At 45.5% G+C, this 26967-nt stretch overlaps 1 protein-coding gene across 5 annotated transcripts in view; it reads left to right on the plus strand.

Annotated features, from left to right (window-relative positions):
- The window catches only part of NFATC1 (nuclear factor of activated T cells 1), a 116721-nt gene that overhangs the window by 37392 nt on the left and 52362 nt on the right, over nucleotides 1–26967 (plus strand). For all 5 annotated transcript variants that reach the window (XM_087765130.1, XM_087765149.1, XM_087765168.1 and 2 more), the window contains exons 4-6: nucleotides 8191–8393; nucleotides 11545–11717; nucleotides 14112–14252. In XM_087765130.1, the coding sequence (XP_087621256.1) occupies nucleotides 8191–8393; nucleotides 11545–11717; nucleotides 14112–14252 (517 nt within the window). The remainder of the gene's footprint in view (nucleotides 1–8190; nucleotides 8394–11544; nucleotides 11718–14111; nucleotides 14253–26967) is intronic.

The following is a 26967-nucleotide window of genomic DNA, read 5'->3' on the forward strand; positions in this document are numbered from 1 at the left end:
AGAGCAGTAATGATTTCCCCATGTCCCAGTGAATAAGATGCTCAGGACCTACAAACTCATTCTGTTAGAAACTCCTTTTCTGATAGGCATCCCTCTTGTAAGTCTAACAATTTTAGCAGGAGTGCAAGTTGGGTTGGTTTCGAGGTACGTCTATTTTTGAGGAGGAAAATCCTTCCTAGAAATAGGGAGCAGCATCTTGCGGCTCTTTAGACAGGGAGATTTCATGGCTGTGCTGAGAGCCAGCAGCCATGAAGGCTGTTTTTCCCTGGATAGAGACTGAAATGACTTGTGAGCCAGTGACTGAGTGTACAGCATCTCTATTACATTAAGATTAATAATTCCTCACAGCGTATTTGCAGCTGGAAGTTTTATATAGGTCTTTATTCATCATGATGTGAACAGCTGCTCTTTTGCAGCACTGTTGAATTAAAGTCCAAGTGGCAGTACTAGAAAGTGCCACATAAAACACACTCCTGCTGTTTTCCATTCACTCCCCCTGTCCAGCTCTCACCCTCTGCCCAGGCTTAGCCCTTTGCAGGAGCAAGCCATTTTATTTTTATTTGTGGACCAGCTCTGACTACATTTGGATCTTAAAACAGAGTTTGAGTGAATCCAAGGAAAATTAGTTTTAGAAAGGAAAAATAAATCTTGAAAGCAGCACAAAAAACTGTAGGAATTCCTATTATGTTTTTATTTGAAGTAAGTGAAGGACTAAGGTGTCGTAGCATGTATGTTAAGTTGCACAGGGCATAAATTATACACTTTTTTGGTTAACTGTGTCAGCTAAAATTCATCAGAAGCTATCACAGCCAGAGGGTCACCTCAGCTCCTAAGGAGGTGTTTTATTTTCTGTTTTGTTTTTTGGTTTGTTTGTCTTTTTATTCTGAAGTCTGTATGCTCTGCTGTTTTGAATAAGATGCTCCTCTTTTTTTGGCTTTTGTCAGAGAACAGCGTGCAGGAGCATTCGCGTGGCCCAAGTTTAGCACCTCCATTTTGAGTCCACACTGATAAGCGGTCTGGAGCTGAGCTTGCACCTCATCCGAAAGCTGGCACCCGCTATTGCATGCCTGGTTGTCAGCAAAGGGAAGAGGTACCTGGTCAGGACGATGTGCCTCTCTCCGTCTTAGGTACGCTGTGGGCTGCAGCAGCCTGTGTCCTTCTGGGCCAGAGACCTAACAAGCACGTGGGGCATGTGGGTGGTATGGCAGCGGCCGAAACACGTACGCCTGCAGAGCATGATGCTGAAGGTGCAGAGAAACGGCTGGAAAGAGACAGGGGTGCTGTGAGAGCCCGCAGCGAGGCGGGTGCCGCAGTGGTTTGTCGGTGCCCCATGAATGGTCCCGCATCTCTCAGTTGGGGGCTGCCGGCCCTTGCCTGGAGCCCGCTCTGTAGGGCAGAGTACAGCTGCCTGCTGGTTCCCTGCCGCTGCCCTGGGGCGCGCGGTGCACCCCCTGATCTGCGGGAGGGCTGCCTGGCTTCTCCCGGGCACTTGGTATGAAGTCCCTTGGTGTGGGAGGGGAGGCTGAGTGGAGAGCCTCTGCCGTCCCCTGGCTCTGCGCACCTGAAGTGTGTTTTTTCCACAAGCCTCCCCTAGCAAAGGAATTTGGAGTCAAAAGAGGCTGGAATAGGAGGGGACTTTGCACCGAGGGCAGTCTTTTCGTGTCTTTTTTTCCCAGAGCCGTAGGTTGCTGGCTCCCTGAGCCTTCAGCAGCAGGTCCCTGGGCGTTTTCAGCCCCGGGACGCGGAGGCAGGGCAGCTCAGTGGCTGCCCAGGCGAAGGCTGGGCAGGATCTCGGCAGTGCACACAGGAATAGAGGCCCAGGTCTCCTGACCTCGCCCTCGGTGCCTTCACTTCTCATGACAGCTGTTGCCCACAAGACCAGCTTTTCCCTTTTCCCATGTAAACCGGTGATGCAATGGCTTACGTTTCCTAGTGCTTCTACGTGGTAGCTGAAAGTAAATTCTTTTTCTTAAAAATCAGATTGATGACCCTATTTTTATGCGTGCTTGGTGCTCACAGCTGAAATCAATGCTCAAAATGTTTGTGCACTTTCTTTGTAGTTTAAACAGCTTGATCTTCAGTTTGGATCAGGACACTGAGCACTCACTGATGTTATTTTTTTGAGGCTGTATATTAGGTACATTTTAAAAACATGACCATTTGTTTCATTTTATCATTCATCATGTGCAGTTACTGTAACAAACAAAAGACCTACTGCTTGAGAAAGTTAGCAATAAAGCTATTTGGTGTGTAGCTCCCAAAGCTCTGGCTTAAAGAGACAAGCAGCAATTACTTTAAAAATTTCACTGTTTTGTAGATTTTATCCTATTTGACCTTTTTGAAAGCATTGGAATTACATTCCAAAACACTGATGGGAAAAAAAGGGAAAGAAGCCCCTTTTCCCCAGACTGAATGTTTAGTCTCACCAATGATTCTCTCCAGACTGACTCAGGGTATTCCTTGAACAGTTCTAGAAATGCAAGTGGGACAGACGGACACGTAAGGCACTGCTGAGCATAAGCTCTGCAGTACCTGCTGCAAGCGGCACGGCCATCAGTTACATGGTAGGATAAGAAAATGTAGATATTGTTCTTACTATTTTTAGAGGCATAAATGGGTCTATTTACTTGTTGTCTTTATTATGTACCAAACGTACAAAGAACAGGCACGCGCATTTGTAGACGCATCACTGGTATGGATGCTACCTATGGATTTTTTTGGCACATCGTTATCATTAAAGATGCAGCCCCGAGTAGCCTGGAGAGTCTCAAACACAAGCTGCTGACTAGTTTAGAGGGTCCCTGGTCGTGCCCCACTTTGTTATTAGTGGGAGCTCTGCCCTGAATGCATTGGGACGGGCTAAGCCCTAAATCAGCCACCACGGGCATTTAACATATTTACAGAGTCAGGGTCTAGAGGAATGCACCGCTGGAGGGTTTTTGCAGGCTTTTCCCAGAACTCCCAATAAGTACACTTAAAAGCTAATATATAGTGTAGCTCCCTTTTTTCCTGACAGCATGGGTGGGTGCAGAGGGTGTACCTGGCTGGTGTGTCTCGTCAGAACAGGACCATTCTTTCGGTGGCCTCCAGGAGCCTCTCCAGGCGCAGAGGACTCCTTGTTATGACAGGTAGCTTTCTGAGCATTTCAACAGATGCTTCAGCATGCCAAAAGCATAAAGCACTTGGAAGGGAGCACACAGAATATTTCAGCCGCGTTTCTTAAAATAAATGTCGTGGCTTAAATAATAGAAGTTTTCCTCACAGACTCTAGAATAACCACCAGTGCTGAAATAGCGTTTGAGTTATTGGACGCGATATTTGCAAAAATTCCTCAAAATTCAGTAACTAGAGCGAGGTTTGGGGAGGGTTTGCTTTTTTTTCCTAACGCTCGTGTTAAAAGCACCTCAGCTCCATCTGCTCATTGTTTTTCACGTCTGTTTAACTCTGATTGCCAGATTTCATAGATATCCACCAGGCACACGGTTGGAATCCAGGCAGGCTCGATATGCTCACATCTGTGATAAACCTCAGGTTGTCATCGCTGTAGGACTGAATCAGATAGTACCTTGCAGTCAGATGTTGGCTGCAAGGGGTGAAACAGCTCTGTTTCCCTCGTGCTTTGCTGGCTGCTGGAGGAAGACGCCTGCGATCAGCGCCACGGCGCCTGGACCCGCGAAGACCTTCAGCCCCGATGCACGGTGCACAGTGCGCCTGCCTGGGGAAGGGCTGGGATTTGCTTTGGCACCCTGTGCCAAGATGAGCAGCAATCTACTGGTGAAAATCAAGACGTGTTGGTGGGAGAGGACGTTGCGAAAGCGATGACGGAGAGGTGTAGGAATCCCAGGGAAAGCTTGGTGTGGTGGAGCAGTCGCCCAGCCGGTGCAGCCTTTCCCTCGCTCTTGTGTAAGATGATGTAAGGTGACAAAGAGCTTAACTGTTATCGGTCCTGTTCTGGTGTTAATTACCAGTGACTGCATGGCTTTTGATAGAATTAGAGGAGTGTAAAACAGGCCCACAATTAAGTCTGATTTTGATCTTAGCAGCTTCTGACAATATAAATGCAAATATCATTTGAGACCAGATCAAATATTTTTAACAGTGTTGCTCAGAAAGGAAAAGAACAGAGTCGTCACTGGTTGCTCAGAACAAGAGAATATGACCTACTTTCATTTCAAAACCAAAACCACTGACCACAGAGGTCTTATCTGCATGCTTAAGTTTTGCCTGCGTTTTTCCTTTGTACTAAACCAGGCGACTGCCGTATCCTCACCTTTATTTGGGAAGGAAAACTCATTCCAAAACATTGTGCACCTGATCCTTATTTGCAGCTAAGTCCTTTTACACTTTCACAGCAGGGGAAAGTACAGCTCTTTCCACTTGGATCTACGTATTGCCAAGCAAAGCATGCTTGGTAGGAAAGGCACATCCTTTATTATGAATGTGGTAACCGAGAGCAGCCTTTGTCACCCGTACTCAGCCGCTGAGTTATTAAGAGAAGAGCTTCGGACTGAGTTACACAGAGAAAAAGATAAAAATAGGGTGTCTGACGCATGCATCCCATGCCGCACGCCAGGAAACAGAATCATTATACCACCGAGTACAGTATTCCAGAGCATGCGTGGAAAATATGCATGGATATGAATGCGCGAGATCTTTCCTAACCAAGAAAAATACTCAGTCCCCTTTTTCCCCCTTCCCATTTTACATCAGTCTTGTTCGCTATTCCCTTTACCTGTTGACAAATCTAACAGCCCGGAGTACTGCAGCTCTGCTTTCGCTGCCACTGCTCCCCTCCTCGTCCTGCTGAACGACGTGACAGTAATAACGCTCTCCTATATTTTGAGGGAACCACAGAATATTCTCGCTGCGCCCAGCTGAGAGTAAGCAAAATCTTGCCCGTTCTCCAGACATCTGCAGCGTGACGAAAACTCCCAAAGCTCAACGCTGTCTGTCACAGAAATTGTGTGCTGGGTGCATAATCTAAAATTAGTCATTCCCAGTATGTGCCCCTTTAAATGTTAATCCTTGCATCGTTTTCTTTTATTGCTTCTGTTGGCATACACGATTATGTGACATAACATAAAAGTAAATAATGTGATGCAATGGGTAAAACTCAAAGGGAAATACGTATCAGAGATCAGATGCCTCCTACCGCAGAATATGAAATAAAACTTACAGCGAATTGAGAGTGAGGATTTTGCCTGTTTTGAGGGCAGCAAAATCAACTATATAATGATTACACTAGTCTTTCTGGATGTTTTTGACACTTCCCAGCTCTTGAAAACTCATGTTCATTCAGCGCTGTACTTGTCTTCAGGTGCAGAAGTAGGTGTCAGGGAGTAAGTAGCTGTGGGTAATGGATCCAAAGCAAAGCCCAGCAGGGCTGTACGATAGGGGCCTTTAAAAAAACAAACATAAATTTAATTTAAAGATCACAAGCCTTAAAAAACAATGCAAAACGTGCATCTGAGATCTTATTATTTATTTTCCAGCATGTGAACCCTTCTTGGGGGAGGGCAGGTACACAAAGCTGAGGACTTTGGGTGTTCAGTTGCCTCCTGATAGGAAACCTGTGGGAAAAGCACAAGCTGAGACTCAGCAGTAGGTTATGAGATACAGCAGCAGCCGAGTTCAGATTTAAAGATAAAGCCTGAAATAGCAGAACCCAATGCAAGACCAACATTTTTTGACCCCTTTGCCCAGATTCAGTAAAACATATGGGTACCTCGGTGTGCGATTTTGCTTTTGCTGAATTGAGGTTTGAGTTACTCACTAGTCTATTTTTACCTTTTAAGCGGCCTTGTAATTCAATATGTGTTTGTTTTAATTTTACACTCTCCATAAAAAGCACCGTCCATAACGAGTTGGAGAAGCGACCGGTGGTAATGAATAGAAATTTAGCCGGCTGGTGTGTCACACTGTTTTACTTTCCCCCCCTGCAAACCTGTGTGCTGCTCACGATCAACAATACCCCGCGATACCCTGCGTCTCCTCGGTCACCTCAAGCTTTACCGCTGAGGCTCTGGAGATGCCGAGGCTGGGTGAGATCAGCCCGGGCTGAATCCAGGTCACTCCGCCAGCCCTGCTCGCTCACGCCAGTGGCGGCAGTGAACAGCCAGGGCGGCGAGGCGGAGGGACGGGGTGGTGATGAGTAGGACAGTGGCTTCCCTGTGGCCGCCGGCTGTGTCAGGAGCACGCCTGCGATCGCCTGTTGACAGCTCGGGCTGCATCTCCGCCTGTGGGGGTTAATACCAGAAAGCCCTCTTTGTGCAGCGTAGCACTGACGTTGGTGTGAAGGGTCGTAGGAGGCGGGTGTTCTCTGTGGGGCTGAGCTGAGACGTGCAGCCCGTGGTGCCTTGCTGAAGGCAACACACAGGCTTGGCTCTGCTTTTCTCTCTCCATCATTTTGTTGATACCGCAGATCTTCAAACTGCCGCTGATGTGTTTTCAATTTGAAAACGCTTATATGGACACACACACACCTCCAGTATCATATCACAACCCCCTGGTTCCGAGCTGCCTTCGTGTGGTGTCTCAGCAATGCAGAGCTGATACCATACTGGAGTGCTGGAAATAAGCTTACTCCTCCTGTCCCAGCATCCATGCGCTTTAGGTAAGGATGTAAAAATTGCTACACCAAATTGCACAAGTTAAACTGCTTCTGTTGTCCTCTTGGCTCTTCTGCCCAAAGCATGGGGTGAAAAATCTACAGTATGCCCGATGAGTGATAAAAGATGTGTCTAGGCACCACATCCCTTCTTGCTCATGCACTGGTCACCGTGGTACCTGAAACATTGCCATTACGCGTTCCTGTTGTCGTCAGTGTGTTTGATAGCAGTGGGAAGGCTTCGTGCCTATGTTTGCACTCACCAGAATTTTGCAACGCAGAAGAAGCACAAGTGACTTGAGATCTTTGTTCTGAATAACATTCCCACTATCAGATGGTAAAATACCCTGGAGAGAGAGGTCTTATGTTATTATGAAGCCACAAATTACTTTTTAAGATTTAAGGAGAGTGAAAGCAAGCAAAATACAAATATCAACAACATTTAATAGGGGTTTCACCACTTGCTTTCAGCTTTATTTAGCTTTGGACTTGCATGTGTCATAAATGAAAAATGTTGCTCCTCACCAAATTATGATCAGTGGTCTAATTTTGATCTGTCAGATTTAGTGATGGTGTGGTGATAGTGGGTAACTTGTGCCCAAACCCACCTGAACCATTCGCAAAATAAACCTACAGCAAAGCAAGCAGGTTTGCTTTGCACGTCTCCTGGGAGAGCCCACCTTGCCCACGCTTCTCTCTCCTGTAGTTGCTGCATCATCCCTTCCCTTGGGACAAGGCTTCACAGCTAACTACTGCAAGATAACTGTTTTTGTGAGACTTGTTTCCCAGCGTCAGGCGGTAGCGCTAAGTGGAGGTTGGAGCTGTCCCCAGACAGCTCCACCCGTGGTCTCCTTCGCACCAGCATGAACCAGGGTAGCTTCTTCAGGAGATGGTGGGGATGAGGTCAGACTCTGCTCCCGCTTCGTCCCCAGCCTGTGGCAGAAATAACTCTTGTTGTCATCAGAGCGGTCACTGTAACATGGATGAGGTTCAAGTCAGGCCCAGTAGCTTCAATGAGATTTTTGTGTGATTATAACAAGAATTTGACACACGTGGTGAGCTACTACTAGTCATGTATATGTGATCTGTCTCCACGCTGTCTCAGGAGGTATTTACCAGCATAAAAATCAGTTAATGAGTGGACGTGTCCCAAGCAGCAGCCTGCTGCTGCTCGAGGGATGACCCGGGAAGCTCAGGGATGGATGGGCTGTGTCCTTTCCGCTTGCAAACTCCATCAGTTTTGCCACCCTCAGTACTGGGAGGGAACATTGACTTCATTGTGGTTTTTTGCTGAACGCCACGGCACACTTTATGCAAAGTTTTCTGTGGACGTAGCGGGAGTGCTCAAAAGCTCACCCCATCTAAAGTGCCTCAGGTCCTTTAGGATAATGAGACATTTTCTGAGTGCACCTTTTTATTGTACCAATATTACGTTACAGGAAAAATGGAAAGGGGGAACTTAACACATAGCACCTGTCACAAGTTCTCTCCTTGAATTAGGCTCTCCTGCTTATAAAAATTTAATTGATTCCTAGCAGTTTATGTGCATGGTGCTCAGTGGGCGTTTTCTGTTCTCTTGCCAGCTACATGGTTACTTAGAAAGCGAGCCGCTCACGCTACAGCTGTTCATTGGGACTGCAGACGACCGCCTGCTGCGACCCCATGCTTTCTACCAGGTTCATCGAATCACTGGGAAGACCGTTTCCACCACCAGCCACGAAACAATACTTTCCAACACCAAAGTCCTGGAAATTCCACTTCTGCCAGAGAACAACATGAGAGCAATGTAAGACCCAGGCACCATATCTGACTCCTAGCAGTTTCCTCTTGGTTGCCCCACTTGATTTCTTCTGTGCTGTTTTTTTTTTTTTTTTACACAATTTTCCTTTTCCTATCTTTTTTTTTTTTTTTTTAAGTTCTCTCTGTAATAGTAGGTTTTCACAACTTTGCTGGGACAAATTGCCCCTAATCAGCTTAACAACAAAATGAACTTCACAAATATTTATGACAGCTGATTGCTTTCATTCTAGAGTTTCAGCCAATGTGCTTATTTGCCATTTAAAATAAGTATCTCAGTTACCAAGCTGTAAATATCTCCTACCTCAGCTCCTGCATTTAGTTTCTAAATATGACACCTCTTGCTCCTATACGCACTAGCACAAGGAACAGGGCCTATTAAAATTTATCTTTGGATGTCAAAGGAAACTCTTAGAGAGCATTTCCAAGTACCCTAGTGGTTTTTTGAGATGAACAAAACCACTCTTATTTCTTACATAATAAAAATCAGGCATCTGTTTAGAAGCAAAGCTTCTAGAACTAAGAAGAGGAGTAAAGGTGATAAACTTACAGATTGGAGTTGCTAAACTGGGATGAGTTTGGTCCTATGCAGAAAAGCAGGCATGGATGTCTTGGGATCGCTGAATTAGTAGGAGTCTGAGTGATAATTAAGTGCCCTGTAGGTCCATTACACACAGGTAAATTTCATTATAGGATTGTGTATAAAAGTTCAAATATCCGTCTGTGTATGTGACATACATGAGACCCTCCACGTTATTTAATCCCATCCTCTCTGCCCCCCTCATTCAAATGATCCTAGCCCTTATCTGAGTTGACTCCCTCCTCATTCAACTGATCCTAACCCTCATCTGAGGTTTCTGTCTTGGGAGGAATCTGTGTGTGCTTGTGTGCATGTACACCTCTCAGTGTGTGTATAAATGTGAATGTATTCATATTTATGTATAGATGCATGCACCTTTGTGTGTATGTATAGGGAGATAGAAAGATAAGTAGGTAGATAGACAGAAAGCAAGCAAGAAATCCTGGCCCCACCAAACCAAATACCATGGGAAAATCCCAGGGAGCTTACTAAAAATCACAGGTTCGCTCCTTGTTATTCATACAGTTTTCCATGCCTTAGTGAGGTGAAAAATGGTATCAGACACCTGAAGTTCTTGTGCACAGTGTGGTTATTAGAAGCTGGTTTGCAGTGTCATGTACATGCCCTGGAGTGCCTCGTGTAAATAGAAAAGCTAGAATGTGTTTAGACGCATTGCCAGCTGGGCTTAGGGTGATCACTCAAGACCTGAGGACCTCTGTCAATGCATTGTGTTAAAAGTCATGAGAAGCCTGCAAAATTATTGGCCCCGTTTGCTGTCGTCTTAAGCTGGCACAACTGACATTGAGGTTATTGAAATTTCACCAATTTGTACCCACACGATATTTATTTGGCCCTTTATTTATCCAGTTTGAGTCATGTTTTTGGCCATCTAGGAACATTATTACCATTTCAATCATCTCTCTCCCTAGAATAAAGGTAGTTGCGCAGTTTGGGAGCCAAGCTGAATATTTTCGTGACATGCGTGCCAGATCATAGTAGAGCTCTCTCAAGAACCACAAACAATGCTTTGGCATATATAAGCCTTACACGTCAGTAGTCTAAAACCTCATGTAGCACTAACAATGAATTGAAATTTGGAGCCAAGGACTTTTCTCACACATACTTTGTGTATTCAGGCCTTGATTCAGTGAAACACTGAAGCTCATCTGCACATTTAAACTTTTGCACATTTAGCTGCTCCTGTTGACTTCAGATTTTAATGTCCGTGACTTTACAGGCCTGAATTTAAGTGCTTTTTCTCCTCTGAACTTTATTGGCTCTGAACTAGTTGTCACTAAGTACTTTTTGTTTATTTTACAAGTGTTGCCACAGGAGAGACAATATTGAGAAGCGCACTGTTTCTTCCATATCGTATGGATCTTTGCATAGAATATTGACATGGGTACAAATATTTCATAATTCTTGTGGCTTCACCTGCTAATATGCGTTGTTGAGAAGCTTTAATACTTTCATTAGTTTCTTTGATCATATCAGCAAGGGCCTTTTCGTTATTCTGAAATCCATACTTTAGAAAAAAGGCAGATCAAAACCGTGCTGCCATAGTTCTTGTTTGCAGTTTGCTTCAGAACAGAGCTTCAAAGGTCTGGAGGGGGAATTAAACTCTTTGAATGCAAAACAAAATTAAACTATGCATATTCAGTGTAATAAAATGCATGCCAGAGACCAGTACCCAGAAGAAATTGCCATGTAGGCTTTGTAGTCGTGGCCAAAGCAGAGGTATTTTTGCAGTGGGTTTTTGAGTGCGTATGTTTATATATCTTTTGTTTTGGGAACTTCCTCTATTGAAATTTGCTTTGACAAAAATCCTGACTTGTAAACTCATCCAGGAGAAAACCAAAGTTAAAAAAAAGGAGAGAGAGGTCAGAAATAGTAATAGTTCTATCTGACAAAAAGCACGTTTTTCCCTAATGTGGAGGGAGGACTCTGAGTTTAGTTTTTTTCATGCAGAGCTTCAGCTGAACGCTCAGCTTGGGAGTATTTCCAACTCATTCAAATACAAACACATAGACAGTAGAACTGACCTCAGGGAGAGCTGTGCTCATTAGTAAGCATTTTCAGGATTTTGCCCTAGAATAAAAATCATGTCAGATTTTTCTCCAAATGAGCTGTTACAACAGAAACCATAAGTAACCCTGCGTTCTGGGTTAGTAACACTTTGTGCACTACTGTGTCATCCCATTGGCTTTTCTAGTCTCGCTGTTTCTTTGGGCTTTGGTTAATCTGTAAGCGCCATCCTTACAGGATGTGTTGGAGAGGAAGGATCTTTTAGATTTTCTTCCTCTGGGAACTGAAGTAACATCCTAAATTTGTGTGCTCAGTAGCAGCTACTACCTGTTACTACAGATAGCCCCAACTTAGCTACTTGTGGATGCAAGTAGTAGGCTTAACAAAGTGTGCCGTGTTCAGCCTGGTCATTGGGTCATGTCTAACTCAGATTTTTAAGAAGGATGTACAGGAGAGAGGGAAGATACTGCACGCTCGTGTCTTCCTGAAGTCTGCTTGAAATGAATTGAGTTGCTGTATGTTTCCTTTTGGATAGCATCGACTGTGCTGGGATATTAAAGCTCCGAAACTCTGACATTGAGCTGCGCAAGGGAGAGACGGACATCGGTCGGAAGAACACGCGCGTGCGGCTGGTCTTCAGGGTTCATATCCCGCAGGCCAACGGCAGGACCCTCTCCTTGCAAGTAGCCTCCAACCCCATCGAGTGCTGTAAGTAGCAACAAACATCCTTCTCTTGCTGTGCCACCCCACACGCAGTCTTTGTCCACCAACATGCTATACATTGGTTTTGCTTTACCTGTCTAGTCGGTGAACATTAATTTGCTTTCCAAAAGCACGTGTTTTATGCTGAAGACAAAATACCCATGTCTTAGAAAAAAACCTGTAGCTTTGTGCATTGATTTGTATAGGAAAGAACACACTTAAAACAAAAGTAGAGTGCACTTAGACTAATAGTAGACCTGGCAGTGACAAGGCTTTCTTTTTTGGTGACTCCCTGTCATACGGTAACTGTTGTAGGAGTTTTGGAAAACAGCTATCGTCCTATTTACTCTCTGTTTCCCCACCATAAAGCAAAAACCAGCAAACAAAACCCTAGCCCCTTTGATGCTGAGCTAGCAGTATGCTAGAGCTGAGACACTGGCACAAGCTGCTTGTGGCTTCAGAAAACCTTCAGAAACCAGGTTTCCGCACTGGAGTCTCTTTGATTGAACAGACTGCTTTTTATCAGATACACTGGGGCACCCTCCAAAGCCACCTATATCATTCTTGCTCCGTAAGCCTCGTCAGCCTCCCACACACAAAACAAAACCTGTTTGCTTCGTGTAGCTTTAACACTCCAGCACAAGTGGTGGAAACTGAATTTCAGTCTAACTCCCATTGCTTATTTGGTTGGCTGGATGGACCGAAACAGTTTTTTAAGGTTTTGTTGGATTCCACAAAGTGGATATTTCTGATGTCGACAGGGTAGGGAGTAACTTAAAATCTGGCAGGTATGTGGGGGATGAGCCCTGGGGGTGGGGAGCAGAGGGGATGGGGAGGAAGGCTTGACCATCCCTAGCCCCATGCATGCTGGAGGGTTGTGTCCGCGCTTGTCCCTGCGTCATTGACAGGCTGGACTCCCACACAACATGTCTGGCAGGTCCTGGAGCATGCCAACATTTGATCTCTTGGAGGCATGGTGCTTTTTCGGGGGTCTTTAATAGAGAGGCTGCAGGAAAGAGCATCCCTGCATTCCTCTTGCAAAAGCAGTGGCATCAGTGAGAGGCTTTCAGACCAGCGACAGTACTCCATCCTTTTGCCTAGGGTAGCACCACTGCCGCTCTGGTAGTCCAAGTCTGCAAGAGAGGCAGAAGTTGTAGGAACGGGTGGTGCTGTTAGACCAACAATGATAGCTTCTCTCCTTCATGGTCATTCATTTAAATAAACAAATGAGCATTGGCAGTGGGAAGGGCGTTAACATTAAGATGAACCTCTGTTATTTATAAAGAATAGCAGAGCCTCCTTACCAATAGCAGGTAGACTGACATAAAGCTGTGTCTTCTGTCCAGGATATGTATGAGATGAACAATTTCCCCTTTGTTTCTTATTCAAGGGCAAGTTCTAGGCTAACAGGCAAAGCAAAAAATGTGAGGAGTCATGGTTTCATCCTGCTCTTGTTGAAGTTGATGGGAGCTTTTCAGTGGCTATATAGCAGGATAAGGCACAATTAAATACATCCTGAACTGGTCTGTGCAAAGGTACCAAGCTCAGGAAGCCACTAAATATGAAGCCGATTGGATTTGTATCAGTGAACTTCAGTTTTGAGGGTTGTGTAATGAGCAAAAGCATGGTATGTGCCTCCTGAAAGGAGCGGAAAACAGGAGAAAAAATAAGTGCTTGTGTTATTTCCAGTGCAGAATGTGGAATAAGCTGGTGCCAAAAGCTTCATGCATCTCTTAGTGCATGTGACACCAGGAGGAACCATGTAATCTGGATAAAATGTCACGTCATCCCTTGAAGCACAGCCATGCTTGCTCCGTGTCCCAGTTGGGGGGGATAAAATATGTGCCACGAGAATACCGGATTCTGTTTGCATGGATCCACGTGTGCTTTGGCACTCAGGTGCTGGTGGAAATACGCTCTCTAAACTGTGAACTTCTGCTGGATCGCGAGGCCCACGGCTGCTGCTGCTGCTGCAAGACAGTTTGCAGAACTGTGAATACAGTGTTGGGTGACGGAAACGCATTTTGGACGTGGATGGTCATCTTTTCATGTGTGCCTTGTAAACACGTGGCATATATGTTATAGATGAAAATTATTTTAAATAAATGAATTTCAATAAAAATTGATACAGTACAGATCAAGCTGAGTTTTAAAACAGCTTGTTCTTTGTAAGCCTTTTGAATCTGTACTGCTGTGTTTGATAACCCTATTGTTTACAATCAAGGCACTTGAAAACCAACCATGTTTCCTGCAAACCTTCTGACCTTTGTTTCTGTATCAAACTCAGCTTAGCTTGTGAGGGTAATCATTAAGTTACTTACTAATGCAGTATTTACTTATTTTTGTGTGTGTGTTTGTGGTTGCCTTTTTTTTTTTTTTATCTTCTTTATAACTCTCCAGCTCAGAGATCTGCCCAAGAACTGCCTCTGGTGGAGAAACAAAGTATTGACAGCTTTCCTGTTATTGGAGGGAAAAAAATGATACTGACTGGCCATAACTTTCTGCAAGACTCCAAAGTCATCTTTGTGGAGAAAGCACCAGGTATGTCTTTTCAATCTAGACTCCCGTCTGCCTTTTTACCCCTGTTTTAAAATCTCTGCCAAATGATGAAAGCGTAAATACGGTAATGACATTTTCTTCTGCATGTAATGTGTTTTCCATGTCACTGGGCAAAGCTGTGAAAGTGATCTGAGCCATGCCTAATGCTGAGGTTGCACACTGGCAGGTGTAGTTACAGGTAGACAATAGCGACATTGAAAGTCGAAGCTGGGCATTTGTTGCTGTAGCAAACCACGGCTGCACTGGGTGGGACCTGTGAAAGGTGTTCGAAACCTCAGGTGGCATGTCCCCGTAAAACCTGCAAGGTGGTGCATCTTGCTAAACCTTTCTGTAATTTGTGGAGGAGGGATTTGCTGGTGATGTGTATGTGCACATGTGTCTCCTTCTGTGGCAGCTGAGACCGGTGGCATTTACAGTCCACTGGCTGAGGAGGACTTTCAGTGCACACGCATTCATGTGAAGGAGAGAGTTCTGGTTTACCTTGAGGACTGGGGAAGGACGGCTGCCGGCTCCCCTTTGCACTGCACTGCTTCTGCAGTGCATTGGTGGTGGGACAGGTCCTCTCAGAGAAGGGTCACCAGCCAGGCTGAAGCAGGGCAAGCGGCATGGGGTGGGAGCCGGGGCTGGAGCAGGAGGTGCCTGGAGGAGCGGTGGGGCGTCTGCCGGAGCGGTGGGTCACAGGGTGACAGTGCGTAACACGCGTGAATGCCCTCGTGGGAAAAGGTGATGGGAGCAGAGCTGTGAGTCAAAGTCAGGCTCTGAAACGAGATCATTAAGAGTAGTTTTGAGTCTTGTTTTGGAAAGGGTTTCCGTGGCGCTGGCACAAGCTACGGATTCCTCAGCTGCCGGCTGAACCCCCCCTGAACTTTAAACGGTCTTGGGCACTCCGCAGGCTGCCAGCGCTGGCTTTGATGCTGCGCCTGTTTAACCCTCCGTGTCCACGAGGTTCCCGCGCCGTTCCCCTGCCCACGGCCGCTGCCGGTGGCGCAGGAAGCTGGGCCGCGGGAATGGTGGCGGGGTGAGGAGGGGAGGCTCTGGAGGTGAAGACATCTGAGTAGGCGCAAGCTCAGCAGGCCCAGGGGAAAAGCAGAAGACTTCCCTGAAGTTCCCCAGTGGAGTCCTGGGTTGGTGAGGTTTAAGTCACCAAAAGTGTGCGTGGGGTGGAGGTGATGCCCTGGCTCCTTGGCGAGAGCCAGTCAACGCCATTCCTGTGGCCCCCAAGCACCACGCATGGTCAGGCTGTGGCTGTGACATGAGCAGAACACCCTTCTTGTTTCTTAAGAAAGTTAAAAAAAAAGGGAAAAAAGGTTGTATTGCAATTAAAAAAAACCGGAACTTTGCATAGCATGTGGGTAGGGAAGAACGTGACTGTCTACTTCGTATTTAAACTTTGTTCACTGCACAGAAGTGGGTCAGTGTGACATGTCAGGAGCGAAGTCCTAGATCTGTCTCGTTACAGGAAGGAAACCACATTAAAAGGTGCTTTCCTTCATACTTATTTTCTCTCCTCTTCCTTTATTGAGTTAGAAAAATTTTGAAGTATCATGTCCCAAAGGATTTTGATGGTGATGCTACTAGCCTACCAGCGGGTACCACAGTGTGGATTTGGACGCTGTCTCCCTTAGGATTAAGTGCACCAAAAGCAGGATGTTCACTGTATAGCCTTACATTACCAAAATGTAAAACAAGGCCAGCCTGGTACTTCTTAACCAGACAGATACCTGCCTCGAGCAAAAGGAATTTGAGGCTGCACAAAGACAGCATATAGATAGAAAATAATTTATATAAGCGACATTTTTTAAACTTTGTGAGAGATGAAGGAGTGTACTGCTGCACACTGGGTGTGCTGATGAGGAAGAAAATTATCAAAAGTCCTTGCCTGTCACCCTGAAAAACTCCTGGGGTGAACTCCTTGGGTTGGCAGGATGGACCAGTGCAGGAGTGTCTCTTCTACATGAAAGCACCACTGGAGATCCGCCTGCTCTCTTCCCTCTGGCATGGAGTGGGGGGCAACGCTGCAGGAGTCAGTCAGTGAGCTGCTATCATTGAAGAGTAATCAAGATCATTAAGTCATTATTGAAAGATCTGACCTGAAACTGTCCTGCCTGATTTTAGTAGTTCCGCGGTAGATGTGTTGCGGCTGCAGGGCAGTACTGCCTCATGTAGGTACGCTGCAGGGGCTGAGCCTTTAAAGTCAAGAGTGTTCAGCATCTCCAGGAGCTGCAATCGTGTCACTAGGAATGGCACACAAAAAGCAAAGTTGCCAGCTGATCTGGGCTGAGCGATTTCTAGGGCTTAAGTGATGAGTAGTGTGCTGTGCAGCCTAACAGCTTGATGCATTGGAAACAAACAAGCGCGATGCATCGTTGTCTTAGTGGCAGACTGCTCCGGCTCAATTTTTGAGCAGAGTCAGTGTATTTAATGTCAAATGAACGAGCATTATCAGCCTTCACTTTTGAAAATCAACACACAGTGTTTCTTTCCCTTTCAGCTCTTGCACGTCTGTGAAAGCAGGTCAAGAGAGGGAACACCAGCATAGTTTCTCTTTCTCTTAGAAAGCTGGTTATGAACTCTTGTGATTAGCTGGAGACATTCATTAGTTTGGCTGCTGTTACCACTTTTGGTTTTGAATTCAAAATGTTAATCACGTTCCTAGTGGGTAGCAGCCAAACGCATCTATTACAAAGTAATAGATCACAGGAATCATTGCACTCATAAGGAGAATGTATCTTTTATGTAAAATTTAAATATACTACATGAGCTCATATCTTCAGTCCTCACTGGGGCAGAGTCCCCAAGCCGGGAGGCAGTTTCCAGGAGCTCGTCTAATTCATGCTAGTCTGCATGCTTAATTGGTTAACGCAAAGAGTTTGAGAACACTTTTTGTTTGCCTTTTTTTTTCCTCCCCTTCTGTCTGAATAATTTCTTTAAGCCTGCCTAGTGCATTGTGGTCCGCTGAATGTTTTTCCAAGCATGAGTCCCAAGCTCTCCGTCTTCAGGGCTAGCCCTCAGCTGTTGTAGTCTCTGGAGGAATGGCATTATCCTGGCCTCCTTTCCTGGGGAGTCTGTCTGAGCAGTGACTCATACAAGAGGGAATCCCTGAAGAATGATCAAATCAATCCTTCAGCTGGGGAGACAGCGGCTTGGCGCTTTCAGCTTAACCCCTTACTGGCTCCTTTTCAGCCAAGAAAGCCTATGAAACAGAGCAAAACATCCTTTGCAGCCCTGCAACTCTGAGTCTCACAGAGGAGGAACGAGGCAGCCGAGGGATGAAGGCAAGGCGCACTGAGAGGACAGTGGGAGGAGCGCTGTGAGGACCTCCTCTGAAAGGAGGACCCCTCACGGTGTGGTCCAGCGCTCAGGCAGAAGGCATCTCTTCGGATAAATAATGAGTCTGTTCAGAAGTGGACTAAAATTTGCTCAAGCCTTTACAGTACTGTAAAAAAGTTCTCATGTGTTGACATGAGTCCTTATTTTATGGGATTTTGGTCAATGTTTTATTGCTTGCACATCAGACCGTATTTTCCAGTGATGAACGATGGTATAAAACGACCGTCCAAGAAACCTAGTGGTAGTAAAAATGTGAATGCTGAATGTGCTCTGAGAGGTTCACGCTTTTAAATTCAGAATTTCCCTAGACTGAGGAGCCCCACGATGCCTTTGTCTTTTACAAATTACACTAATAATTGTTTTTCTTATCTTTTTTCACTTTCTCTTTTCTCTTTCTCTTCATGAGAAAGCCATGCTTTTCTCTTCCTGAGTTTCAAAAGGGTCTTGTGAGTCTGCATGTTATGGTTCTTGGGTGCTAGGTTTAGGGCGTCCAATACCAATCTGTTTTTCATCAGAAGAATTAGTACTTTCTAAAATATAAAAAAAGTCTGCAACTTCTTACCAGCAAGGGTCCTTGATGTCCGTATGCTTGTATTCGCTGTGGAGGCAAGGCGTGTGTTTTAATTACAACAGTGGATGAAATGAAATTGATGTTTGTTAGCTGTGGGAGGAGGTGTTTGGCTAGGAGGGACAAAATGTCTCCTGTCTAACACATGCATCTGCAAGAGCATGGATTGTGATCTGGAATTGTAATGAAAAGACGCTGATTTATTTACATATCTTTTTAAAACTTTTTATTTCATTTCTAGATTATAAATATACCAGGCAACAAAAATCTTGAGGGAAGTTGAGAAAATGCAGAGGTGTTTGGAGAGTATGTTTTAAGGACTATATATCTGTCAGCTGCCTTTTCTGGTAACAACTTCTGCAAACACTGTGTATTTGTTTTCAAAGCTAGTTTTTTGAAGGTAATGTTGAGTTAGTTAACAGAAATGACCAGGCTGCTGGCTCCTGGTATATCAGATTATGATTAGCGATCTATAAAACTGAGTGTGGTGGTAAAATCCTAGTTTCTCTTCACTCAGTTCACAACGTGTTTCCTGTAACTGATGAGTGAAAGCCCACCGATGAGACACAAAGCCAATATCCCAAGCACCAAAGCACAGGAAACTTACGGGTATGTCTTCCTGGCATGCTCTAGGACGTTGTAAAGTTGCCCAAAATATTTTGGGATTTAGAAAGAGTCTGGCACTAAGATCTGAAAGAGTTAATCTACCCCGAAAATCGCTCCTTGCTCAAAAATTGCTCCTTGCTCCTGTAGCTAGAATGGTTTTGGCACTGGAACTAGCTCAAGTATTTCTGGACTTCACAGATTTGGCCAAGTCTAGACATACCTAAGAGATCAGGTTAAACTGACTGAAATCTTCATTATTAGCACGTTGCGATCTATGGGAAGAAATGGATATTTAGTGTATTATTATTAATTATCATTCGGTTGAGTTTCCACTAGTTAAGTTGGAGCTCCAAACCCATTTCTTTGGTTTTGTGCTTCATGACCAGAGTTCAAGGGAAGAGTTTTAAAGAGTGAAAAGGCAGAAATGTAACACCCAACTTCACTACAGGATTAGTTTCTCAAATAACACTGACTTTGAAATTCTGATTCTGGGCTGTTAATGTTGAGGGCCGTTTTGTCCTGGTCAAAGGCCCACATATGAGCTTCCTTGTGACGAGTGCCCCTCCCTGAAGACACGTCACTCTCTTTGATGGACATTAAGAGAGTTCACAATTTGTAACACTGTATCTCTGAGTAACTCCAGGCTTAGAGACTTCATTGGTTTTGAAGGTGGTGTTAATTACTCGGCCTTCAAATCAACAGTGACCCTAGCACCTACACACTCTGTAATCTAATTGCATAATATCCTCAGCTATTGTGCCCAAAGCCTTTGAAACTCAAGTTCCTGAAAGACAGAGAAATAAACAGCACCTAAGCAGCATTTCCTCCAGGAGTTTTTCTCTTTTTGAATATTTTCAAACAATTAAAGAGTTTTTCCAATTTAGTTATTGCTTCAAACTGTGCATTCTGCTCTTGTTTTTATTTTCTTAAATGGATTTTTCTGTCAAAACTGTTCCTCTTCCCTGCTGGAACAAGTTTTGCTCTTAGAACACGAAGGCGTTGACGTGGCATGGTAATACTTATACTAGAGCAGATGAAAGATAGCTGGGTGAAATCACCAAATTTTTTGGTGTATGTGCCAAAGGAAATCACGCTTTTCGGTAAGTATTTCAGATGGGAAAACTTACAGTTTGCCTCCTGTTAGACGTGTGGTCAAGCTTGGTCAGCCGAATGCTTGCACAAAGTAAATGCGATATGGAAAAGAAGGAAGCTGGATGAATTTAAGTGTCCACTCAAGCATTTCACAGGTTTTTTTTGTTCCTCTCAAATTTCACTGTCTCTGGCAAAGATTAGAATCAATCAGTTGCTGCTTTAAGGTACAAATGTCAGTCTGAGAAATTCAGTTCTGTTTCCCGTATGTCGTGTGAGCAAAAGTTACCTTGTTGTATGGCAGGTAACTCAAGTGCAGTATTTTAGCTTCAGGAGAGCTTATAAAAAGTGCTGGAAAATGATATGTTGACGAAACATTTGAGTGGCATGTGGATGGAACGGATGCGTTGGGGAAGCATGTGGGCTTTTTGGTTTGACTCAGCTACACTTTGGAGCTCAGGGTTTGGAGTCTGTTTTGACGTGATGTGATGTGATGTGATGGGGAGACGGGTGACCTGAGTCTTGGCAGAGCTCCATTTGGTAAAAGATCTTACATTCTCAGAGATCTTTCCATTGCTCTTTCCATTGCCAGTAGCAGTCACAGTTTGGGGGGCAACTGGCCAAAAAGGGGTCATGTTTCACGCTGGTAATCATACTGTAGCTCACATAATAAATAAGCAAGTGGCAAAACTCCTTTTCCCCCTCTAGTCAGATGGACAGATACTACATAATTTTGTCTTTTTATCTGTTTATCCAGGTTTAGGACGCACATTCCAGTTGGCAGTGAGCGATTTCACGCTGACTCATGCGCAGTGAGGTTAAAAATTCTGGAAACTAGATAAACTGGAAACTTCAAAGGCATACAAGTTGGGAGCATGGAGTTCATGTGAAGGTCACTTGAACCTATTTCCTAGAGATGTATCGATAGCTGAAGGGTTTTCTGGCCACTGCCCAGAAATAGATATCCTTGGGCAAATAGTGTCATCAAATGATGGAGTCATTTGATGGTGGAACTCTTTCATACACACGCAGGAGCAGTGATGTAGCTTGTAGGAAATGTCAGCACGTTTCAGTTTTTCCTGGCTGTTTAGTCTAGGGAATGGCGAAGACAGAGTGGGACAGCAGCCATACGCATGAGATGGTATCAGCAGCAGCAAGCCTCATCCAGGGTGTTGCTCTCATAGTGAAGAACGAGATCAATCAATCACAGATACTTACTGTGGACAACAGAGAAATAAGGAATAATCATATGGTCTCTAGTTAAAAGTCACTTGTCTGAGTAATCCTGTGAATTTTTAATTATTGTAGAAACTGTGACTGAATGCTTGAAGTTTATTCTTTCATGTCTTTGCCAGACTAAGTTGCTTCAAGCAGCTGTATGTGTGCAATCAAAGCTTTGTCTCTGAACTTTTATAACTACCACAAGATTTCAGATACTTTTTACTGTTACTGTTCCAGTAGGACCCTCTGTCCAAACACACAGGAATTCACAGCCCTTACCAGAAAGCTGGGAGTCTAATGAAGCAATCAGTGCCTAGAGACAGTAGAGGAAAGGAGTGTGGTGGGTTGCCCTTGGCTGGCTGCCAGGTACACACCAAGCCGCTCTCTCACTCCCCCTCCTCAACAGGATAGCGGGGAGAAAATAAGATGAAAAAGCTCATGGGTCAAGGTAAAGACGGGGAGATTGCTTACCAGTTACTGTCACAGGCAAAACGGGCTCCGCTTGGGGAAAATAATTTATTGCCAATTAAAAACAGAGTAGGATAGTGAGAAACAAAGGCAAAACTAGAAACCACCTTTACCCCCTCCTCCCTTCCCAAGCTCAACTTTACTCCTTTGTTCCTGACTTCTGCGTCCTCCCTCCAAGTGGCGCAGGGGGACGGGGAATGGGGGCTGCCATCAGTCCGTAACAGCTCCTCTCTGCCACTTCTTCCTCCCGACGCTCTTCCCCTGCTCCAGCGTGGGTCCCTCCCACGGCCACAGTTCCTGGCAGAAAACCTGCTTCTGCATGGGCTCCTCTTCACAGGCTGCAGCTCCTTCCAGGAGCCTGCTGCAGGAGCGTGGGCTCTGCACGGGCTGCAGGGTGGATATCTGCTCTGGTGTGATTGTCTCCATGGGCTGAAGGGGGACAACCTGCTTCACCATGGTCTTTTTCATGGGCTGTAGGGGAATCTCTGCTCAGGTGCCTGGAGCACCTCCTCCCCCTCCTTCTTCACTGACCTTGGTGTCTGCAGGGTTGTCTCTCTCACGTATTCTCACTCCTCTCTCTCACAGCTCCTGCGCAGTGTTTTTACCCCTTCTTAAATACATTGTCAGAGAGGCACCACCAGCTTTGCTGATGGGCTCAGCTTTGGCCAGCGGCGGGTTCATCTTGGATCCAGCTGGAGCTGGCTCTGTCTGACATGGGGGCAGCTTCTGGCATCTTCTCACACAGGCCACCCCTGCAGCCCCACCACTTCCAAAACCTTGCCACACAAACGAATACAAGGGGATACCTCCAAAGTACTTAGTTTTTGAAGCAATCATCTACATCTTTTGGAAAAGCACATCTCCTTGTCTCCTATTACTTCCCTGACATCATTAAGAGTTTGTTCATCTCTCAGGTGGGCATCACAGGAAAAGTGGGGAGAGCTGAGGGAAGAGGAGCATGTTCCTTTTAGGTCTGTTGAGGGAGTAAGATTACACCTTCAAGAGCAATGTGGAAGAAAGTACAATGACATTTAAGAGAGGAATAGGGAGATAAGACATTTCCAAGGTGTCCCTTGTTGCAGGGAAGCTGATGTCAAGGCAGATAATCAGAGGAGAGGAGGAGGAGGGACCTCTAAGATTGAGCCCGACCTTTTTGGACAAGAGAAACAAGAAAAGAGACATGAGGGGGACAATGAGGTGGAAAAAATAAAAATGCCATTCAAAAGCTTACTGTTTAGACTCTGCTAAAAATTCCTGAGGGGTTGCCATAATGGGATGTCTCTGGAAGATGAGAATTTGTGGCCATATAGATAAAATGAAGAGTGTCTTTAAAAATAATCAAGAAGGAAGAATTGAAAGCATTTGGATCAAACTTACATCTTAAGATGAGAAAGAAGTAGGAGTAGCTATAGTACAGGTGGTGGTGTTGGCATCAAGCACAGAAGAAGGAGAGGAAAAGAATTGTTCATGGAAGGAAAATTTGGAACTTGGTTTAAACTGGCTGTGGGGTTTGTTACTCCAATGGTCTCTGAGAAAATACGAGACAGATTAGACTGAAGAAGATGGACCAGGAATATTTTACTCAGTTTCAGCTGCGAAGTCTCAGGTTTCAGCCTACTAGAGGTTCCCAGAGGAAAGTAAAATTGTGAAGACAAGGAGATGACATGAATGTAACCAAAGACAGAGTGAAGTATTGTCATGACTGCTGGTGGGTGGCTGTACTGGGTGTGCATGGTTCAACCTGCCTGCTCTAGAGAGATTTTGCAGGGATGTCAAGCTGCAGTTTTACTTGGAAGTTGAGTGTCTTAGACCCAGAATTACTGAGAGTTATTAAATAGAACCCTCAGACCAACGGTAATTTGAATAGGGGGAGGTGCCAGAGAGCACAAATTGTATAACCAGCTTCCATTCTGCTGAAAATAGGATCTGGCAGGTCGTTCTAATGGTTTTGGCTCAAAATGAACCCTGATCAGTTGTCAGCACAGTGCCTCCTTTTAATTACCTGGACTAAAATTACAGTTCATTTGCAAACACTTGAACTCAGAATAATTAAGTCTCTTAGACACACTGTGGTAAAAGCAGCTAAAAAGGCTCACCATTTAGGAAAAGTGAGCCCCTCAGCTTTTGGCTTGCCCAGGTGAGCAACCAGAGAGGAAGCACATGTTTGGCACAGATGCCAAAGTACTGTAAGATACAGTTTGTACTGGATTTTTATCACCTGGTTGCTGCATGACTTTTTTATTGTTAATTTAAGGTAGAAAAGAGAGAAAAAGTAACTTGAGACTATCATATGCATGACAGACACGCATAAGTCTACATTCAGCTCAGTACTGCAAAAATGTGTAGCTGAAGGAATGGACAAAATCCATATGCTGCCAAAATGCTTATGAGGAGACACAAACAAATATAGCAGCTTTGATGTGGAAATACAAATAGGTCAGTTATGCATGAACCCTGCTGCGCATGGACTGACGCGTGCCAGAAGACGTGCCAGGGACGGGGAACAAAGCTATGGGGGAAGCCTCTGTAGCAGGACAGTAGGCTGTGAGGAGGGCAGAGAACAGCTGGGGTCTTCCTGGCAAGGAGGAGGGAAGTAAAGTAGGCGAAAATCAGACCAGCTGTGTGGTCTCATAGCAAAAGTAGTGGAAGAGCAAAGGGGAGATCAAGGCGGCTGGAGAGGCGGACGGGGACGAGGTGCTGGGCAGCAGGCAGGCGGGAGCGGCGGCAGGAGGTGGAGCTGCTCTGCAGGTGGCTCTGGGCACACACACAGCCAGGAGGCATCTCCCTCCTCACAGAGCCCTAAGAGATGGCGGATCTCAGGAGGGTGAAGTGCCATCGAGGTGGTCAAAAGAAAGGTCCTGGCCACTTGCATTGCAGATACTTACTCTCCGCTCCCTCTGCATTTCTGAACGTTTTCTTGCTCTCTTCCTGCCCCATCTTCCCTGTACATCCCATGGCAGACTGCTTGGCTGGTGTTAGTTCATCCTTATAGCCTGTCCCTTGTAAATGTCTTTAAAATGTACGCTGGTGTGTAAACACGGGCATAGACTCCCACCCACAGATTATTGGGCTTGCTGGTGCCCAGCTGGGGAAATGTTCACAGCGAGGTGCCTGCAAGACCAGCCTAGAAAAGTGCCCTGGCTCCTTGTGGCATCCCCAGATCCGAAAGGCTGCTGCCTCTGGAGCGAAATCCGGCACTAGTACACCCATGCCAATGCATATCCTCTGGCAGGTGAGCCAGCGCCAGCGGGTCAGGCCCAGGACTGGTGCGAGGAGTGCTCTGCTTCAAGCACCGGAGCCGCCTCTTCGCCTCTCCCATTGCCCGGCCAGGCGCAGACCCGGCCCAGCCTGCCCTGCGCCTGGAAGCTGATAGCATCTCTGCACAAAACTGGATGATTCTTAAGTCTGAATGACAGGACTTTGCCTAAGTCTTCATCCTCGTCTCTGGCTGGAAACCCATCCTTTCCTTCTGGACCTGTTCACAGATCCATCATCTCAGTGCCGTGAGCGTGCTTCCCAGGGAGAAGGGGTTGGGGTGCAAATTGAAAACTTGCAAATCCTTCGCTCCTAAGGGATTTGAATATGCATTAACAGGGCCAAATAGGAAAGTAGACAACCTTTGCAGAGCACCTCGAAATTACACTGTATAATCATTCTGCATTGCATCTGTACCCTGCCTGTTGTGGACATGTTAAAGTAATCTGGGATGTAACATAGGCATTATTGTTTAGGGTAATCTCACAACACATTAATCGAGTAGTCGGTTCCTTTGGGAGGGTAGAGCTAGTTTCACCATCTTATTTGCAATATATGAATGTAAATACAGATTTACAGTCCAGCCAGTGCAGTCAAACTCTGTTGAGCTGCAGGCTGGAAGAGTATAAAATGTACGCTTGTGTACAGGCGGTGAAATCCAAGATATTGTCTATTCTTCTCGTATGTCAAGTGAACACAGGACTACTAAAGAATATAGACTATTTTAACCTCCTGTAGTAAAGTGAAATCACTTAAATATATCTGAACGCTCCCATTATGCCAGTTTCATAGAGGCAAGGTTTAAGTGATTGCCAGATGTTATACCCTCCTGAGCTTCCAGGCTTGGGACTTTTTTTTGGTATTTTATATTCTTTCCCCTTTTTGCCATCCATCGGTCTGTAATGAAAGTTATGCTGATGGTTTGACTGTTGTGAGCTTGCGAACCCCTGGCACTACACTTGCACTGGGGTGCAAAGGTAAACCCAGCCCTGGAAACCCTGAGGGATCTGTCCTCATGGGCAGCAAGGAGGGGAAGATGGTAGAAAAATTTTGTTTGGAAAGTCTTTACAGCTCTTTGTGTTGCTCTTCCATGAAGAAAATCCATATATTGTGGTCTGCTAGACTTTATGTGTGAATAACTGATGCCGTTAGATTTACACAACTACTTTTTAGCGCTGCTTCTGTGTTAAAACAGGCCTCTACAGTGCCTTTTTATGTGGAAATCTTGTAGCTGGGTGTGGTGGGGAAGCCGTTCAGTGACTCATACTGCAGGGAATTCCCTGATGAATTAGAGTATTTTTACTTCTGGACTTGTGCGCAGTTTCCTTTAACGCTGGAGCGAGTGGCTGATAAGAGCAGACTACAAAGGCCCATTCACCGTTCAGCTGCCACATGTTAAAATGGGGTGTTTATGCTTTGCAAAGCTGAAAATCCACCCCACATAATGTGGTAGGTTCGCGGTATTTTTGTCATTGGCAATCCCAGGTGCTCCGAGTGTCACAGCGCCGAAAAAAAAAAAAAAGGCTGAAGCGGCTGGTGGTGAAGTGCACCCAAAGCAGGGATGGCTATAAATAACAGCGATCGGTCTGTAAATGTCAGGCTTCCTGACAAAACTCGGTGTCTTCAGCTGGCGGCAGCGCTGATGGCCACCTGTCAGCGCAGCGCCGAGCCCGGGCATAGTCGGAGAGACCGTGCGAAACGGGGGGTTTCTCGCTCCCCTGGCACTGCCGCACTCCTGCGCTTCGAGGGGGAGGGATTCGAGGGTCCTTCTTCCAGCCCTTGGCATGGGTCCCCCGGTGGAGCCTTGGCTTCGCTGGGTCAACCACTGCTGCTGCGGCTGGCGCTGGGGCAGCGGGGCGCTCCGCCGGAGTCTCTGCAGGGCTGTTGCCCTGTGGTTCTGCGCGCGGATGTTTTGGGTTTACTTCCCTTCTGTAAAAAAATGCACAAAATAAAGCAAATCCGGTATAATACCGTGACACAACTTTTTAGCTATATAAAGGTACGTCTTTCTGTTCAAAATACTGCACTATAAATCTTGAAAACGCCAAAACAAAGCCAGGCATTTGGTTTGGAGAAGATACTTCTTATTACTTGGTAAAAGTAAATAGCGAAATGAAAGGGAATGAAATGAGACCTTTGGAAAAGCCGTTTTCTCCCTTC

The sequence above is a fragment of the Nipponia nippon genome, unplaced genomic scaffold, assembly GCF_047370975.1.
Source record: "Nipponia nippon isolate SJK-2023a ecotype South Korea unplaced genomic scaffold, ASM4737097v1 scaffold_1, whole genome shotgun sequence".
In the NCBI taxonomy this organism is placed as follows: Eukaryota; Metazoa; Chordata; class Aves; order Pelecaniformes; family Threskiornithidae; genus Nipponia; species Nipponia nippon.